At 38.6% G+C, this 20,703-nt stretch overlaps 1 protein-coding gene across 2 annotated transcripts in view; it reads left to right on the top strand.

The window, feature by feature from the left end:
• The window catches only part of wu:fc17b08 (ligand-dependent corepressor), a 28,949-nt gene extending 8,246 nt beyond the window's left edge, over positions 1–20,703 (top strand). The window contains exons 2-7 of one of the 2 annotated variants that reach the window (XM_056394898.1): positions 1,307–1,372; positions 2,129–2,208; positions 2,615–2,747; positions 2,999–3,319; positions 3,427–3,523; positions 13,294–20,703. In XM_056394898.1, the coding sequence (XP_056250873.1) occupies positions 1,307–1,372; positions 2,129–2,208; positions 2,615–2,747; positions 2,999–3,319; positions 3,427–3,523; positions 13,294–18,031 (5,435 nt within the window). In that variant the 3' untranslated portion in view covers positions 18,032–20,703. Of the gene's footprint in view, positions 1–1,306; positions 1,373–2,128; positions 2,209–2,614; positions 2,748–2,998; positions 3,320–3,426; positions 3,524–5,828; positions 13,139–13,293 lie in introns of those variants that run through there. The other variant, XM_056394899.1, reaches the window with a different exon arrangement.

The raw sequence follows: 20,703 nt of genomic DNA, 5'->3' as shown, positions 1-20,703 counted from the left end.
TAGGCAAGGCTGTGTTTCACTTTGCCCCCCACCACCCCACCCCCCTTTATGTTTGGCTGTTGAAAAGTGGGTGGGAATTTGTAGGGAAGCACAGCGAGGGCATTTTAACAGATGACAGCCTTCAGTGAATTCACTGTGAGTTTAGGAAGAGAGTGGATGGTAAGGGTTGATCATTTTCTCACTTGTTATCTGTGAAGACATACTGTAAGTAGGCCTTTACTATAATATTTAGTTTGATAATCAATTCAACTAATTTGGATAATTTAACGTGATATTCATTGTCATTAAGGCCTTTATATTTTTACATATTTTAAATTTTCAGTGCTACTAATGCATATGTGTTTTACATAGCTTTGTAATAACCGTCTTATGTTTTTTTGTGTCAGAATGATTTGATTCATGATTTTGCTTTGACCTTTTATTAGTTCTTAGCACATTTAGAATAGTGCACTCTCTTTACATCAGTAGACAGATGTTACCTCTGACCTCTTTAGCGCTTGATTTCATGCATGTAGTGGTTTTGGATTGGTTATTTTAACCCTGAGGCAGTAAGCAGACACTGCATATTGTGTTAATGCACTGTTAAATGAAGCCCTATGCAGCATAATTCACTATATCAATATATGTCTTTATCAAAAAGCTGGGACTGTAGGATACCACCATCTCTTCAGTAATGCCTTTAAGATTTTTCTAAGCTTGTATATGTGATATAAGATGTTTTGCTATTGCAGCCAGTGTTTTGTAAGTTACTTATCTGGAAACTATAACTTAGTAGACTGTGATCTGGTTTTGGTTGAATTCTGGATCTGTGATATTGTATAGGTACTTTGACACCAACTACCAGCCTTGTTTCTGGCTGTTTCCTTTTAATGTTACAACGTGCAGTCACTCCCAACTCTGTAGGTACTTCAGTTGCTTGGCAACAGGAGGATGGAGTGCATGTATTTACTGTTGAAGTAAAGCTGATAATGTGTGTTTTAACAGAAGCACAGGGTTGCTTACAGGGGTTGTCAAGATGAAGTAGAAAGGAAAAGACAAGCCTGGGTGTATGAATAAGACATTATCACATGAAATGGCAGTGATGTAAAGTAGACCAGGTTTTAACTATTTTACAACAAATAACTTGTGTCCCTGGGCAGGTAAGGTTGTCTTGTGTTGTGTTCATTTTGAGTTTCTGTTCTGCTGCTGTTGGTTTCAACACCAAGGCTTAATTAGGACTGAAACCTAACAAATGCTAGGTCAGTGTGCTGTTGTATGATTGCCATTGACAACTGCACATTTGACTGAATTTCATGTCTTTCCTCAGGTTTTGAGAGCATCCTTGAAGGTCTGTTTGGTCCAGAGTTGGTAGAAGACCTTAAATTATTTAAGGGTAAGTATCTCAGACCATTCCCTACATCGTAATAGTGGCCATGATCATACAAATGTATGAATGACATGAATGAGAATTTTAGTGTAATCTGTTATCTGCTCATTTATGACAATGCAGCTGCATTGTACCATCTGGTACCCCTCTACATTCACTCTACAAGACAGCCCCTCTGGCTGCAGAAGAGAAGATGCCTTGTGTTCCTACAAAGTTGGTGTTTTGGATGGTGTGGGGCCAGTGTAAAAGTCTACAGTGTCCTACATACATTTTTACAATGCATGGTGTTAGTGAGACAATAGTGGCCATTATTTGGGGTTTCATTGCATTTGCAGTAAGAGGACTGTCTAAGTCTAAGTAGACTTTCTACACTAGCAGTTGGGGAGAAAGTCGGCTGAGAATTAAATTGAACTGAATCAGTCTACTCGATCAGTTTCACTAACACAAATCAAAACAGTTTCATTATGACCGACTAATTCATTTCATTCATACATTTGTCATTGAGTCTCAGCACTGAGGTGTGCTCTGAAGAATATTTGTTTGAAACCTGCAGTGTCCTGTATTCGGTTTCAGTCTAACAATTTTTTATGATGCATCCATGCATCCTACATGCAGCTAGACCATTTGGTTGTTGTGCTGCTGCTGATGACAGTACCTTAAAACACACTATATGCGTATCAATCAGGGAATTGGAGGACATCTGTTATTTTTATTGCAAAAACTAAAGAACAAAGATGTTTATCATCTGTTTTGTGTCCACAGATTTTGAGCCAACAGGAGTGTCTGACTGGTCATTTGATGAAAATTGTCTATTCTGCTGTTTGAGACGAGACAAAGTAAAGGTACAATTTCTTCTTTTCTCTATGACTTTTTTACATTCTGGTGTTTGTCTCAGAATTTTGTTCAGTTGTAGGGGGAGAAGTAAAAGTAGCTTTCTCCATGATTCTAGCCACTGTGGTGACAGAGCATAGGATGAAGATCACAATCCAGACTTGAAGCTATAATTTTAGGAGTGCCCCAGAACTTTTAACAGCAGACGTGGCTTGGATGATGGATAGATGAGTTTTAGGAATACCTTTAGTTACCTTTAGTTACCTTTGGTTTCCTTGAAGAATTAGTTACTCTTACAAAGTGAGGAGAGTGAGATTAATTCAGTCAACTGAAAAAAAAAACTTCTTTTGTCTTGTTCAGTATATATGCATCCTGTTCTCTGAAGTCCGTTGACTGACCCATTTTGTCATTTGACAGGAACACTTAATTGGCTTAAGCAACGAGGGGCTTGAAGACGCACACAAACCTCTCCTGGTGAAAGATCAGACAGCAATCAGCAGATTAGAGAAACAAGCCGAGGAATTTCTCAATGCAGTTCTCTGCAGAAAAGGTGAGTTAATGTCCCAGTGACAAAGCAGGACAAGTGCATCAGTATGTTGCAATGTTATGACAATAATAGCTGTTGCTTAATATGCTTTTATTTTGTCTATGCTGTTATTTAAACTTTTATTTACATTAATTCAGATTGCTTCAGCTCTTATTGCCAATGGAAAATTACTTGGGCATTGTTTACATACACTTATAGCTAGCCATAAAGGATAAAGACCCAACTGTTTTTACCTTTGTATTTTTTCCTTTCAGATGTGCCAAATTTCTCGGACCCACACATTCCAGTAGTGGCTCGAGAGATCCTTCAGAGAATGATCCGACAGTTTGCTGCCGAATATACCTCAAAAACCAGCTCCCCTCAGGACAGTTGCTCAGATTCTCAGCCTCACTCTGACCAAAGCCTGCCGACCCCACCCTTGCTCTCAGGGGCCCCTCCTCCTACCAGCCCTGCTGCCACCCTGGCTGGGCCTGCACACAACCAGAACCCCGTCCTCAGCAAGCTCCTCATGGCTGACCAGGATGCTCCTCTTGACCTCACCATCAAGAAGCCCCCGGCTGAGCCCAGTGAACAAGGTAATGTGAAGTTAAACATATCTGTAACAGAGCAGCGTGTATCTAGTCTGAACCTAGCATTGAATTTATTTATTTTTTTAATTTTTTTTAATTTTTTTTTTTTACAGATGGAGTCCTTGACTTATCCATCAAAAAGAATCGCTGTAGCAGCAACCTGCCTGTCCGTAGTCCCTGCCTTTCTCCAACCACATCCACACTCAAGGGGTAAGATAAGTTTCTTTCTCTTTGTCTCTTTAGTCTCCAGTCCTTAAGCAGTAATGTTTTTGAGGATATGTTACATTGTACTTTAGGATGACCACAAAATGGATTTGGAATAAATTGGATTTTTTAACTGATGTGGTACTGGTTATGTGTAGTGGTATCACTGCAAGGGGCTGAGGCCTGAAATTTGAGTCCTGAAATTGGAGATCACTCAGCCAGTTGGTTGCTTGATGAAAATGAACAACAACAAACAGGGTCATGCTAACAGAAATGTTTTTGGCCACAAAGAAAAATAATTAAGGTTTTGACCAACTGCAACAGAGGAATCATCTTCTGCTGCTTGATTCTTCTTTGAAACCTCACTCCGGTGCGTCCTAGAGGATGCCATTTGCATCATGCTGTCGTTCAGAATGAATTACCCTGCAGGCTTTAAGTTAATGCAGCTGCCTGCTCCTCGTTTTTTGTCTGACAGGTCACTCTTATTACCAGCTAGGGACTACACAAGCAGCATCTTGTTAGTTTGTGAGCTATTGTGGCTTAAAAGGATTCTGTTAGTTTGGACTTGTTTTTGTTTTCTGTTCATTATTGTCTGGCATGGCACCTGCTGGCCTGATGATGATTTACTACAGGACTTGCATCCTTGCTAATATTCTTGCAAGTATATGCAAGGTGAGTAATATATAAGGTATTTTGTCAAAAAAACATTGATCTACCAGATCAACAGATTTCAGGGTAAATAAAACCATAAGAAACTGCTCCTTGAGGACTGAATTCCTGCACAAATGCAGCAGAGAGTAGATATAATTTTGTATTTTAACACTCGAGATTTTCAGTGATGTCGTACCAGAAGTAATGTACTAGCAGGGGTGTTAATAAATTAATTTACATGTGCATGCCATGTTCCTCTTCCAAGGAAAGATTTCTTGCATTGCCTGTACATCTATTACTATACTGGTAACACAAGTAGTAATCATACATGCTTCCACTAAATATGATGCCACACGATTTTGTAGAGCATAGTCACTGCACCAAGTATAAGTAAATATACGTTTTGCTTTTTAATGTTATTCGTTCAAATCATAGGGCTGTATTTCAAATTTTAATCATATTCTCTTTAAACAAAGTGCCATTTTAATTCATTTAAACGTTTGAGAATATATCTTTATCTAACTAGATTTTAGGATTATGTTTTGTAGTTCGTTCCTCTTTTGTTTTCCTTGAGACCAAAGCCTCTTTATTCTGTTATACTCGACTGGACTTGACGTCTCTATAATTAAAATATTTGGATTAATTAAGCAACAGGGGCTTCGCATTCTCCTCTTCTGCTGCTTTGAGAGCTGATAGGATCTAAATTTGATGATCATTCCTAGCAGAATAAAGCTGCTTTTGACTTTCATCTTACTTTGAATATGATAAACAGCATGCACAGTGTCCTCAGTTTAATTAAAAAATGACTAGTATCTATATGAAAACTATCTATATTTGAGGTATGTGCAGAAATTAAGTAATGAAACTCCCACATTAAGCTGTTTAGATTCTAAAAGGACTAGTTGGGACTTTTTTTTCGTTGGGTAAAGATTTTGATGCAGACATATTAGCTTGACATCAGGCCATTTCAGCCACAAGCAAATGTGTATGCAGTCGCAACTCTGGAGATTAACTCCTAATTTTTCATTTGGGGAAAAAAAATCAGTTTTAAATATAATTTTTAAATGAATTTAGGTCATTGCACTTCATTTAGTCGGTTACGTTTTGAGTTTGATCACAACCCACTGCTGGCTTACTCTTTTATTGCTGTGCTTGTTTAGTGGTAACGTCACACTCAAAATGTCAAGAACTCTATTTGCATTGGCTGTTTTGTATGGCATAGTTTTTATGCCCCGTTTAACAGCTACATGCCAAGCTGCTTTACTGCAATGACAAATGACCCCTCCTTCTGGCTGTGCTTTTTGAGCCACGACAATACTAAGACTTTTATGTACTCCAATAAATGCCTTTTTCTTTGCTTTATTTTTATTGTTTCTTTGCCCTTTCTTTTTGTTTCTTATTTCTTATGTTGATGCAAAATTTGTAAACAATTATTAAAGCAACCAAATAAAAAATTATCAAACTTGAGCCTTTTTTGTTCTTAAAAGTCACACACACAACCACACAGTCAGTCATTCTAAAAGATAGTGATGTTACCAAAGCAAGATCATATAATAAAGGAGTGGCCAACGTCCTCCCCACCCCAACCCATCCTCCTTTAGAAAAGAAAAAAGGCACTGTGCAAGCTCTGCTTACACCCAGTTTCCTTCCATCCAATCAGGCGATCCTTGAGAGCGGACGGACAGGTCGGGCTGTTTATGAGGAGCCTACAGGATGGGAGGAGGAGGGAGAATATCGGCCACTCCACCCGTTATAAATCGTCAGCGTCCCTTGCATACTCGCTGCACATCAAAGAGGAGGCCGATCTGGAGAGCGACCCAGAGTCACCTCTCAGCCATAACCACAGCTCCACACCCAGTGACCTTTTTAAAAATGGATCTGATTCCTGGAATTCCAAAACTCATTTTGGGGCTCTTCTCAAACTTAAAGCCAACAGTGAGGCTAGTGAGCACCTTAAAGACATACCCAAATTGTTGGAAGCCGCTGGACTTTTGACAAAGTCACTTGCCTATGAGAAAGGAAACCTCCAGGAGGCCTTCACGGACCACAGCCTCTCTCTTTCTCATTCATCATCGTTTGACCTTAAGATTCCCCAGGTGCGAGTTTTGGCCACAGGAACAGACCCGTCTTGGGATTCCTTGTCCACTGAGTATTCAGGTTCGCTTTGTGAGAACGGTCTGGAAAAGAAGCTCTGTTCCATCGTACCCAGGCACATCCAGAAAAAGAGCAGCAGAGGTTTAAATAGCTCAGGTTCGGAGAAGGAATACTGGCCTTGCGTCACTGACCGCCAAGCCTTGGGAGGAAACTATCCTCTGGATTCAGAGTCAGACCTAGGTAACAAGCAGCCAAGGAAGAAACGTGGGCGATATCGACAGTACAACACTGAGCTGCTCGAAGAGGCTATTGTGGTGGTGATGGGTGGGAAAATGAGTGTGTCCAAGGCCCAATCGATCTATGGCATTCCACACAGCACACTGGAATACAAAGTTAAGGAGCGACTGGGGACCTTGAAACATCCCCCCAAAAAGAAACTGAAGCTGATAAGCCAGATAGAGGAGCAGGGTGGTTCACAGTTCGCTGAGAGGAAAGAACTCCAAAACCCCCTGCACATTGTTTCTGAGAAAAGAGAGAGTACATCTGATGAGAATGGAAATGATTTCCATGATGGAAGCCTCTCATCAAATGAGTGATATCCGTAAAGTCCTAATAATGATGTCATTTTTAACCAGACAAATGTTGTATTTGCCAGACAGTGGTAGGAGCTGACTTGTTTTTCCATAACACCTTAACATTTGTGTAACTTTTAAACCAAATTACCCAAATTTATTATTGATTTATTTAATTAATTATGTTTGTCTATAGTCATCTATTTTAAACACTCCGTGTCTCCCTGCCCTACAAAATGTGTTTGGAAGGTATACTTGCTGTTTGTACTACAGCATATTGTTAATTAATGTCAGGTTATTTATTTTAGGTTATGCTTAAAATAATAATTTCTGACTCTATAAATGTATTCTTTACACACAGAGCCAAACTGAGGCATGTCTAAGGAAGTGGCGCCCCTCAGTGTTTTCTCTCAGTACTGTTCAGAGCACTTGATCATATGTTAAGTAATGATAAGTAAATACTACTGAGTATGTAGGCTTGCAAATGTTTTATGGATGACAGTGAAAGTCTCTCTCACTGTTTTGCAAATACAACTCTATGACTGAAATGGACACTGGAGATATGAGGAAAAACACTATTATAATTCAAAATATTTATTAATTCCAAAATATTTGTTTATTATGATAGTTTGTCAGATTAGCATGGTCTGTTGTCCAAAATTTCACTTTCCCTTTTAAGACTATCTTTAAAAGCATGACACGTTTTTGACACTTTTTTTTGTTTTTGTTTTTTCTGTATGTTTTACTGAACTATATTAATGGTAATAGTTTTTTTTCATTGCCTTCACTGCACTCAGGATAATTTCACATAGGAATGCAATACTTGTCAGTCAAAGAAAATGTCTTTATTAGATAATGAGTTACTGTAAGCACATAAATATACCTCAGCTACAGATATGCTTAATTAAATCATTGCCTCATACAAGTCACCTCTAACAGGGAAAGCGTAGCACACCCAAACAGCTCTTTGAGGTAACATTTCAGGATGTCTTACTGACAAGTATGTGTATCCAACTCTCCAACTCTGCCCTTACAACCTACCTTAGCTAGTTATCAGTAGCAGTTCAATGCTAGTGTAGCCCTTCACAGCATTTCAGGTCTACGTGATTTAGGGCTTGTCTTTTTCAGATTTCAACTGTTATCTCTGGCATGTCTTTCTCTCAGACACAAGAAAGGCAGGTTTTTGTTCTATTGATTTATCACAATAATGCAAAAAAAAACAAGTATTACCATACACATATAGAACACAAACACACACACACACACACACACACCTTGCTTGCCCATGGCACATGATAAAGACTTGTCTCTTCAGGTCAATTAAAAACAGTTGCCTGGTTTGTGTTGATAATAACTTGTTGTAGTAACCTAATTCTTCGCAGTCACAAATAGTGCATTACCTAAACTCTTGGCATCAGATAACTCCTAACTCTAAAATACATACAAGTATTTTTGAAAATGCTTACTTATTTACTCTAAATATAATCTAGGTGCATTATTATCATTTTTAGACAGAAGTCTTTATTTTATAAAACACAGAACTTGGTCAATATTATCAATAAGCAATATTAGCAGATAGAGCTTAACATGCTAGCTGACTGTGCTAGCTTGCTAACATTTGCTAGCTAGCAAAGTTAACTTGTTAGCTACTATTACAATCATCAACCTGTATCTCAAGTTACTAAGGCAAAAATTCAATGAAAATTTTGTTTCATCTCTGTAGAGGGGAAATGTGATAGTTCATCGCCTTGCTGTCAGGGTTCCAAGATATATTACTTGAATTAGTGACTATAACATATAAGCATTGCATTTGAAAGTCCCCTTAGATTTAGTTAAATTTCATGTTTTTTTTTTGTTTTTTTTGCAGTTACAGACAGTCTCAGATTTACTGCAATTTTTTGGAATATCTGTGTTGATGATAGTTGATGATTTCTGCTTTGTTTTATGGATTAGTTTTTTTTTTTTTCCCAAGTAAAAAAAACATGCAAGGGTGTCGGTGTGTGGGGCTATACCAAAGCTCAGGTTGATGCCGCGTCCTTACATACATGTCATGGTGCTGTTACTATATGTAAATGTTACGGATGAAAACCTTTTTTTTTTTTTTTTTTTTTTAAAAAGAAAAAAAAAAAGGCCTGTCACCATTACATGCAATTTTCTCTGAATTTTTGCCTTGTGGACTTGGCAGAGGGAACTCTCTGTTTCAACTCTGCCTTGTCCATTATTTTGCTCTATTAGGACACCTCATTGTGCATTATCACTTACACATCAGGATATTTCAAAGTATGGGGTCATGCCCCATTATTCAACTCTTTTTTTTTTTTTTGCAATTTTTGCAGCCTTTTAGATATACACCATGTTAGAATGAGGATGTTTTCATTACAGAAATAATTCCTTAACAACAAGCAGTTAACTTGGATAGATATTACATAACGCTGTTAAAATAGTAAACATTTTTTGTGAGAGTTGGTTCAAGCAGTAAAATATAGTTTAGGGACTTTCACACTTGTTTGTTAATAGCACTGTAACAATAGTATGACTTTATGTTTAACTTACTGACTAATTTGCTGGGCTCCTATTCTTAGTTTTTGCTACTTCTTGCACTAAATGCAGATATGTTTTCTTTCTGGTCCTGACCTCACTGGAGCCCTAAGCAAAATTCTGCTAAGGTGTCCTCCTACCTGACCCGAGAGCCATGTAAACCATTTTTAAATATAAAATACTATTTATACAATAGTTTGGCTTAATACTTTATGGTTATATACTGAGGAATTTACATACATATTGCCCAGTATGCCCAGCTAATCAAGATTTTAAATTCAATTTTTAATTCATAGTCAAAGTCACTCCATTGCTTCCCATGTTGCATTAGTCTAGAGTTGTAACTAAACCTGGTCACCACGGAGGTTGCTGTTGGATAGCAAGAGTTTTATTTTGTGCACGTGCATATGAACACGTTCATGTGTGACATGCAAGCTGCAGTTTATGAACACCATTTCCTGTTGACGCTTATCAAATAAATAATTATAGTTATTTATTATAACTTTATTAACATTATTTATTTTCTAGTTATATAAGTAGTTGTATCTCATTCTCAGGCACAAAGTCACAGAATACAGCCCTGGAAGTGGCTGGCAAGCAAGCAAGACACAGAGTAGAGAGAGATGCACATAAACTTAATGTTACTGTTATTTGCTGACATCAAACTAGTAGAGGAGAAGTTCATCTGATTGCTGTTCCCGCAATTCACTGTCATTTTTTTTTTTCTTTTCGTGACCAGAAGGATAGTTCCATGTCATCCTTTCATCTAAGTTGTTAACACTAATACTCGCTTTAACATGAGGGGGAGGCCGGGCCCTAACGTAATTTTCAGGGCCCTTTGTAACTTGCTTAGCGAGCTTAAAGGACCGCCCAGCTCTGATTCAAGCTCTCTCATGGGACATTTCCACCACTCTTGGGGGCCCTCTGGTGGCCACAGGGGCCCTAGGCAGTCCATTAGATTACTTATATGTCGTGTTGGCTTTATGGTTTGCATTTCCTCTCCCTCCAAGTTAAAACTCTTAATTTTTCGTAACTGATAAATCTTTAATTTAATTATTCTTGCATTGACAATCATCCAGCATTTTTTTAAAAGTCACAGTTTATTTTCTCATTAAGTGTTTAATGCATTTTAATTAATATATTATAAACTTGCAAGCGCTTTGGGTAAATTGACAGGTAACGCATATATTTATGCTCCTCATTATCTATTGTAGCAAATGATATGGTCGACTACCTCATCTGAAAAACCCATATCACACTCTACTGTTCTCATAGCTGTTTTATGTAGCAGCTTGTCATGTACACAACACATATTTTATCGTGAAGCAAATAGCTTACAGAGAGAGCTGTTATAAAGTTGATATAAGACTCTGTTCTACCATTTGTAAATATTTCAGTGTATCCTTGTAGTTAATTGCACCGTGATCTAATTAATGCTTTCTATGTCTCAATTCTCTGTTCTTTTCGGGTGATGATGGTGTAAGCTTGTTGTTTTTTTGTTTTTTTTGGACAGTTGTGACAATAGCAATTTTCGTGGTGTCCTGCTTCCAAGAAACCTTTTTTTTTGTGAAAGTGGGGGAAGAGTTTATCTCTCCTTACATACCTATTCACATGTTTGGAGTTGTTTTGTTAATGCAGTATTTGTTGATTGATACTTATTAATTAATGGTTTTAGCAACATTTAAGTAACCATGAATGTAAACGGCTTTAATAAAACAAAAACTAACTCGTAGAAGTATATATGTGTGTGTATATATATATATATATATATATATATATATATGATACATAATTATATAATAAGTAAAAGGTATATTTAACTCTTTTACATGATAGATATGAAGGGATAACTTTTAAGATTGTCCCACTTTGTTCCAACACAAGTTGGGTATTTTCTGCTTGGTAAAAGGACAAAAGTCTTTAGATAACTGCAAATGATGTGGTTCTCCAAATGACTATATATAATCTATAAATCTATAAAACCTATGTACAGATTTTTTTATTTTTGATTTAACATTTCCAATGTTTAAAGGAATGACACTGGGTGTATTTTGCATGATCGGACTAAATCATATGTGTCAGTGTCAGTTAGTTGTATATGGTGAAGTTTATCTTTGAGGATCTTTTATTTAAAGTAATGGAGTGTTGGCGTGTTTACTGTCAAGTGAACAATGTATCAAGTAGATTAACTGTGATCCTGAAATATCACTAAACCAATTCAAAATGTGGTTATTGGTTCAGTGAAGATGTATGATAAAATACCGTCATACAGTAGTTGATAATTGCCATATTATTTATGTCCCTAATGTACAGTATATGAACATTGTGGATGAGTTAACACATCCATATCTGTGTGGTTGTAAAATATTTTGGAATTTAGTTGGAATTTAGTTTGGTTCTGCTTGTTAGATTTGTTATTTTACTCCTGTGGAAGAAAAAGACATGTACTTTGTGTCAGTCTCTTACTGCAATGCTAAATGAAACCAAGCGAAAACCCTCAGGGATGAAACCCTTACCACTAGTTATTCAGGTATTCCAGTTTACTCCTTAGACTTTGCAAGCAGGGATGCGAAATTAATGAGCTTAGCAAAAAAGTTGGTCAGGTTCCGGTTGCAGCAAATGTTATTTTTCTAATCTCTAAAATTTATTTTTTAATCTCTAAAAGTTACATTCGAAATATTTTGGCATGCTGTACAAATCATCTTATGTTTTCCAGCCAAAAAACATCAGTACACATTTTCACTGTTTTATTATTTTTATACTTTGTTGCACAATGAATGTCAATATAACCTCAGGTCAGATAAGATGTTGACCACTGGGGTATTAAATTAACATGTTTCTTTACAGTTCAGTGCCCCAAACAGGACACAATAAATAAAAACATACTACTTAATGTAACATCCTAAAACTGTTGTATACAAACACAATGCTAGTTTATAATTACCGGACTGCTTTAAACAAATATTAGTCGACAGAGTGTCAGAATTTTTTACCAACTACATCTTCATCTTGCAGTTGCCAGCACCTATTGCTCTGCAAAGCAATTTCTCTTTTTTATCACTCAATATAGCCTTGTGACATGTCACCTCAGGAATCCAGATCTGGTTTCATTTGTCCATTCATTTTCTTCTGAAAAGACCACAGTGTAGCTTGGGAAATACTTGCTTTACAAAGTTATATATAAGAGTTATAAGATAAATATATTTTTGGCATAATGTGACGGTATAAATGCTCCAAAGATATCGGAGAATTTTGTAATAGATCTACCTCACTGACACAACTTCAGCCAAATATATAAAACATGCCCCCCCCCAAAGAAAGAAAACCTCACAGGTATTAGAATAACTAATTTTGCTTATGTTCAGTCATACCTGATGTTTCTTTTACTGGTTTAATTTGTTTCAAGTTGTTGAGCACTTGTGTCTAAATGTCACCTCTACAGTAGTCATTGAATACACAAAAACTTTTCAAAATGATGTACTCTATATTTGCCCCAATGTATTTGCTCTTTCAAGTGATAAATGTGTTTGAATTGTTTTAATCAAAGTGGGCCACCATTACTATATGTCTTGTGCATGTAAAACATTTTCTTGATGTATACTGTAACAAAAAGCACCACTGTGCAAAGAAGAAAAATGTAATAGTTGTAACAATGTAATTGGTAGAGTTCACTGGATGAAAGGTTCACTTTTAAAATCACTTATTCTTCTAATAAATATGCAATGACAAACATTGTCATACATTTGTGAATTATTTCTCACAAACATTTAGCTCCATCACTTTTTGACAATTTTGCTAGGCACTTGTAGCAATGAATTTTTCTCCATAAATGTAATAGTCACATAGCAGTCAATATTATGAACCAATGTTGCTTATTCTTGATGTGTAGTTACATCTATTTTATTCTTTTTTTCCTTTCAGTGAGACTCCAGACTTGCGTGTTGCAAAGGCAAAAGACCTGCAGTCCACCTCCACGCTGGAACACTTCATGGCCAAACTCTGCCCCCACCATCAGAGGCAGATAGTAGATGCCATAGGTTTTCTACAGACAGAGGTCAAAGCACTTGCATCCTCCAATACACAGCAAGCCTCTAACTCTACCTTTGGGATACAGGGAAATGCTTGTTCCACTGCAAAATCCACTGCAGTCACACCTGAGAAGTCATGCCTGGAGTTGAGGTTTCCCACAGAATCCAGTCCCAAGTCAGAAGTCCAGGATATGTCCCATTCTATCCCAGGCAGTTGTGCAATGAAAAAAGTTCCAGAGGATGCGGTGTCGCTGAAAACATCAGTTACTGCTGGCCCTGCTTTGGACCTTCGCAGCCCTGGGTCAGGGAGTAACCATGCTTTGGTCACTCCAAACACTAATCCAGTGGATACAGAGAACACCCGGCACGGTGATCATGCACCTCTTAAGATGAAAATCATGGCCAGCAATGTTGCTGATGGTAAGAAGTTGTCATGTGTGCTCAATGCCTCTCTTTCATCTCACTCTGACACTTCAGAGGACAGACAGGGTAACTCAAACTCATCCAACAAGACAGAGACTCATAGTGCTAGACTCAGCTCCTCTGTGAAAAGACACAATCAAGCTAGTCACACACATCAAGCTAGGCAAAGAGAGACTCTCGGGCATGCCAAAGATACACCAGCAAAACTGTTGTCAGTCCACATGACCATTCCTCCAGACTCTCCACGGACTGCTAGGAAGACCATCAAGGCATCCTCTGACCATCGGACAAGAGACTCTGCTTGTAGGCTACTGGCTGACCCTGATCTCGGCCACTGTGACATTGTTTTTATTGACAAACCAATTACAGAGTGTTTTAAGGAGCAGCAGCGTGGCATACTTCCACGCCGTAATGCCAGAAAAAGCACCAGAGGACACATGTATTCAGATGAAATCTGGGAGTTAAAAACTGTCCGCACATTGGCTGGACGGGGCAACTGTCCTAATCCAATGCCAGAACTGATCACATTGGTCACACCAAAACAAATACTTTCAAAACCTGAAGGTGTACCCCCTGTGGATATGCCTTTTGCTGGAACATGCAGGGAGACAATGAATCAGCAAATGTCCCCAGAGGAGTCAGATGAGAGTGTGATACCAGGAACAGGAGATGTGGTGGAGGTAGCAGACAGTGAAGTAGATGTTATAGTTGAAACTAGTCAGACTGATCAGTGTCAGAATAAGGGGCCGTCTACTCCTCCATCTCCGATAAGGTCCTCAGTAGAGAACAAAGAAACAGATATGAACACAGATCTAGAACAGGATACAACTGCAGATTCACAGACGATAACAGGAGGTGAAGAAAGTATTGCTCAGGCTCCATCTGAAGCAGAAAAATATGATAAGCCTGAGCCTCAAGAGCACATACCTGAAATTACCAAGCAAACAGTCCCAGAAACATTAGCGGAACCATTACAAAATATTACAATAGAAAAAGCTGAGACCAAGATTTCATCAGATAAACAAAACAGTGAGCCTGTTCTCCAGGAGAATAGTGCCCCATCACCTGTGAATCAAGTCGAGGAAGAGATCAAGGAAAATGAAAGGGAGGAAATACAAGATGAGCAACCTCAGGAACTTCAGCCAGAGACACAGTTACGCTATAACAACTTTGAAGTAGCAGAAAAATCCAACATCATAAGTTCATTAGAGGAGCCAATGGTGAAAGAGCTAGAAATTGAAACACTTGAAGCAGTTGACAGTGATATTCCTTTTACGACTGAAGATGATAATAATGAATATGATGTGTCTGCAAAGACACTTGATGCGCTCTTGAAGGAATTACCCCCTTGGCGTAGAAAAAGAGGCACTATAATCTCACTGCCAAAGCGGTTAAGACAAACAGAATCAGTGATTGTGGGTTATGTTAATGGTAGGCCCATATCCGCCTCTGACAGAAGTCTGCGTCGTAGATCAAGTAACAGCAACACATCCCCTAACAAAACTCCAGTGAAATCCAGTCAGGATCTACCCAGTAAAGCTTCTCCTGCTTCTCCTGATTCAGCTATTGATTCAATTGTTGAAAACAAACATTTGGAGAAACATCTACCTGAAACACATATACCTTTAAATTTGAGTGAGACTACTCCTGTGATTGAGCAGGTGACAGAACCATCTCCTGACACAGCATCAATCCCAATGTCTAAAGTTCCTTCAAGGACCAAACAAATCCAGAAACAAAAAAGAGTTCAGAGAGATCAAGATAATTTGCCTGTCCTCTCTGATCAGCTTGTTGACAGTCCTCAGAGCACTGATTCCAAACGGCAACTTAGATCAACCAGCCAGAAGCCGGTTGGAACTCCAGTATCACCGCACACTGCAAATGCTGTCTCTTCCACTTCATCTCCAAAACCATCTGCTACCCATGCTCCTCAATCTACACAGCAGCTTCCCTCCCTCCCCCTTCCGTCTCCGCTTCCTGTTACTTCTACTCCTCTAATAAGGTCATCTCCCCCTGCACCCTCTGAACAGTCCCAACAGAACACAGTTCCAGAGACAAGTATGGAATTTAACACAGAAGAATCGCAGCCAGTAGAGACAACCTCTGAAGAATTACAAAAAAATGAAGTAGAAAGTGGATTGGCAGCCAAACAAAGGTCTGCAAAGGTTGTCGTAGACGACAGTAAGAATGAGACACAGCAACTTAGCGGGGAGGTAGAAAATCAAAGTCCTGTAAAGACTGAAATGCAGACACTGATTATGCCATTAAGAAGTAAACGGGTTCTCCGAAAGGACGCTGAAGCAGCTGATATTGCTTTGCCACAGAAGCCAAATGTAGCATCTTTAGAAGACAGGTTTGCAAGTGGAGATGATTACAATTCCTCTATATTGGACAAACCCACAAGAATGCCATTAAGGAGTGAAAGCAGTAAGACCGAAATGTTCCACCAGTCTGTTACTCAGTCGCCACAAGTGGACAACAGGAAATTAGCTTTGAGATCACAAAGATTGGCTTCACCTTCTACCAGTTCTCTTGCTGTAGCTGGAAGACAGAGTGACGTAGCTTCCCCTATCAGAATGATGTCAGAAAGAATAACTAAAGCTCAGGTGAAGTCCCCTCCAGTGTCTGTGTTGCCCCACAGCTCAGCCGTCCCTGTCATTACATCAAGACCTGAGCCCCCAAAACAATCTACAAACAAATTCTTTGAGACTCTGACTGGAGAGGAAAACCAACACCTGATTACAAATTTAAACGTTAAGTATGATAGAATGCAAAAAGGTTGGGTACAATTGGACAAAGAGGGTCAGCCGGCAACAAAATACAAAAACAAAGCAGACAGGCAGGCAGCTATTTGGAAAAGTAAACGCAGGGCCCGAAAACCAAAGTTTTCAGAGCACCAGAAATACTCACCAGTCCAAATGCTCTTTATGAAAGGTTTTAATCTCACCAGTATTTGTCGTTGGTTCCTTGAATCAACAGAAACAAAGTCTCTTGTCATTGTCAAGAAGGTGAATACACGTCTTCCGTCAGAAACACAGCTGTGCTTCCACAGCTCATCTAGTGCTTCAGGGACCTCTCAGGGGGTATTTCCAAGCCTACAGGCAGAGCGCTTAAAGAAACATTTGAAAAAGTTTGCCATCGCTTCACCTGTAAAGAGCAACCCCAAGAGTCAGAAATTGATTGCTAAAGCGCTGGAGCAAGAGGCAAATACAGTCAAAGGGAAAGAGAGGAGAGAATTTCACAGTACTACTCAGACTTTGACTAAGTCACACTCCTCTACTGAAGCCCCTGTACAGATAAGTGAATCCCAGAAATCCTCTGGTAAATCAAAGAATCCAGCAAGTGCAAGGATCTTGAGGAAATACTCTAATATCCGAGGGAAGATGCAGGTTCAGCAAACTAATGTTAGACTGAAAAAGGCCTCAAAAACCTTAAAAACCAACAATATGAAAAGAATGGCCACTGCAAAGTCTGTGGCAAAGTCAAATCTGAAACCGTCTCTGAAGGCACAGAAGTCACCCCTACCTGTTAGTAAACAAATGAAAGAATCTACGGCAAAAATGGAAAGAAGGAAAATATTGGTTGACAAAAAAATTGTAAAGCATCCTGTTCAGGAGAGAGCGGTCAAGGCCCAAAGCAGTAGTAGAGCTTCAAGAGACACAACTAAAAAAGAATTGCCAAAGAGATGTTCTCAACGACTAGGGTCTCCGAAAATATCTGAACATAACCCTGGCGACACATCTAAAAGCAAAATTGACAGTAAAAAGCCAAGTGAAGCAGAGAGAGTAGAGGTGGAAAAACCTACAGTGAATAAAATGCATGCTGTGAAAATCCAAACAAAGGAATCAGCACAAAGTACACTCGCTGAAATCAAAGTTACAGAGAATGCAGTTGAAACCCCTCAACAGAGCACCTCACCTGACCAGGTACTAACAAGGTCCCAGAGAAAAATGGAGGTGGCAGTCCCTTTGAGTGGGAGCCCCAGTCATGCTTCAAAGAGGGCCCTAAAGTCCATGACAACACAGAGAGCATCTTTGAAATCAGCCAGGAAAGCTGAGGAGCCCACGCTGACACGAAGGTGCACTTTAAAATCCCCTGCAAAGACACGTCAGGCAGCATCGTTGCCACGTGGTGCAAAAAAGCCTGCAAAAAAGAGAGCTCAGGAGCTTCTAGAGACCCCAGCTAAGCGCACCAGGACATCAAAATAAAGTGGACCTGCAGAGAGAGATCATCTTTATTTAGAGGATTTTGTGAATATATTCAGAAGGACCAGAAGTATCTATTTTGTATTCTCACTGAACCCTTCAGAGGATACCTTTTTCAGTAGGCAAATGTGTGAAGAAGGAACAGATTTTGAAATTTCATTTATGCTTTTGTAAAGCTTCAGTGTGAAATTGCAGATGTGCTGGATTATTTGCTGAGCGTTTGCTCTGTGTTCAGGGACTACGGACAAGTTCCTACATGACGTCTAGCAGATGTAGTTGCAGTTTGGCTTTCTGTTCCAGCACTCTACGACATGGCTGGAGATAACAATAGTCTATCAAACCTCATTTTAAAAGTTAGGATAACAAAAATTAAGCTATGATGCAGTTATCAAGGTGACATTAAATTCATTCACCATCCTGTTTTGTTTCTTTTTTTTTTTTTTTTTTTTGCCATTTTGTATGTAATTATTGTTTTAGATGATAGTATGCACTGCATTTACAGTTCAGAGAGCTTGATGTGAGAAGGCTGATCAGCTTTTGAATAAAAATTTTACAGTCAGTAGGCAGTTTGTATCTCCAGCCTGTCTTCTAATCACAACATTGTGAATATGTGACTGTTGTGACCAGGTGCCTTATTTATGAAGTGTAAAGTAATAGAATGTGTTGCTTAATGTGAAAACTCCTGTCCTCTAGTTGTAACAGCTTTCAGTCCCTTGAGAGGCAGTCAATATTCCTTGCTACACGGAGTGTGTGCAAAATGTTTGTGTTCCACAAAGTATGTGCCTCGTGCTTCATCTGTAAATTCTTATGTTGACTTACAGGTTTATTTTATATGCCCATTTTCCCAGAGCGTTAACATACAATGGTTCTTATTATAGTTGTATTAGGTGTTGAAGCAAATACGAGGATTGTTAAAACAGGCATGCGTGCTCTGTATGTGTCAAGATAAAAGTTTGTGTTTTTATGTTGTTTTTGGTCAGTTTTCATCACCTGTGCAGTCCAGTCTGTTATCTGCTCATAATAGTGACTTCACTTTGAGTATTTTACCTGCTTCTGCATGTGTTAAGTTTTGTCAATGTGGAGACAAGAACCAGAACTGTTTTCATGCCCCTGATCTTTGAAAATACTAACACAGTTCAAGACTATGCATGCACATTTAGTGCGCATCAAAAAGTTGTACTGAAAACCCATGTGAGACAACTTTGGGAAACTGGCTTTTCTGTCACTTTGGCAACAATATTTCCAAGCAACAAAGGCCTGAAAAGTATGTATATTTGGTTGGTTAATATGAATGAAGCATATGGTCTCTTTAGCATTAATGGCACATTACAGGGTGATAAATTTGTTCCCTTGATTATTCACAAGTTGGATATGAAATTTTTGAGGTAGTCTAGTCACACTTCTGAGTTATGTATCCAAGTATGTTGCAGTTTTATTGTTATGTTATTGTTTTTTATTGTCATTGATTGTCAGGCAGATGTTCTCATAATGTGAAGTTTCTTTACTTTCACAGTAGTAACTTTCATTAGTGTCTCGTCTAAGGAAAAATACCAGTTTTAGCACAGTGTTATTTTTTTTATTATTATGGTCAATTCTCTTTAGAGGGTAAATCATCTGTAAATGCAAAACATGCCTGTCATGTTTTTATTGTTATTTAAGAATGCCATGCAGGCTAATGAATTTAGCAAATCTAAAACAGCCCACCAAATATCAGACTTGAACATGTTTATTCTTTACAGTTGCTATTTAAAGATTTTCATTTTGTATATTAGAAAGAAATAACTGCTTTATTTGTGGTAATCCCAAGAATGATACATCTTTATGTTAAGAACTTTGTATTTTTGCTGGAGTTGATATAAAGATGTTTGAATTTTATATTTGGTTTCTTGGCTCATTTATACCAGTTTATGTTACCATGTTATTTAACCAAACAAAGTTGAACTACTAATTGTCACTGTGAAAACTAAAGGGGTCAGTTTGCTTGAAACAAATGAGATTTAAATGCAAAAGTGTTTATACCTGTTCAGAGGGAAAAGCCCAGCGTCATGGCTGCCTCCTGGTATCCCACTGTCTTTATGGTCTCTCTTAAGAGCTGGGGATAATGTCATATTACACATATGGATCGTCTCTCCTTAAAGGCATTCACAGTATTTCACTTGTTTGTAGACACAAAAAGAGAAGTTCAAATGCTACTAACTGTCTCACCTCCACATACCATGATCCAATAAGCTCCTCATTTGCATTAGCATTCTGACCCCTTAATGTCCTGCCATGCAAATATTTACCTCCATTCATGAGAACTCGGCAGTTGAGGCACCCGTTGTCCTGTTGGATTGCGCCTGCATGGCAAGTCTGCCAGTTTCGTAACATGCCTTGATGTAGCCAAGGAAGGCATTTCACATGACGGGGACCTGCCACGACCTGCCATACGGCTCACAGGCGAGAGTCCTGAGCACCACAGGAAGCTCCCACTGTGGGACAGATTGGTAAACAGTTTGCCTCCTTCACCTCAGTCCCTGCAGAAAACAGAGGGGGAATGAACAATGACTTCTCACCAAAACAGAAGTATCATGTTGCCACATTTGTTGGTTGTGGGCTACAAACTTTGCCAAGTTGTTTTAGCCTGTTTTGTTAACATTTTGTCAAATTGGCACCATTAAATCTGTGCTAAATTA

This window comes from Seriola aureovittata, chromosome 14, assembly GCF_021018895.1.
Source record: "Seriola aureovittata isolate HTS-2021-v1 ecotype China chromosome 14, ASM2101889v1, whole genome shotgun sequence".
NCBI lineage: Eukaryota > Metazoa > Chordata > Actinopteri > Carangiformes > Carangidae > Seriola > Seriola aureovittata.
This window is presented reverse-complemented; position numbering and strand designations above follow the sequence as displayed.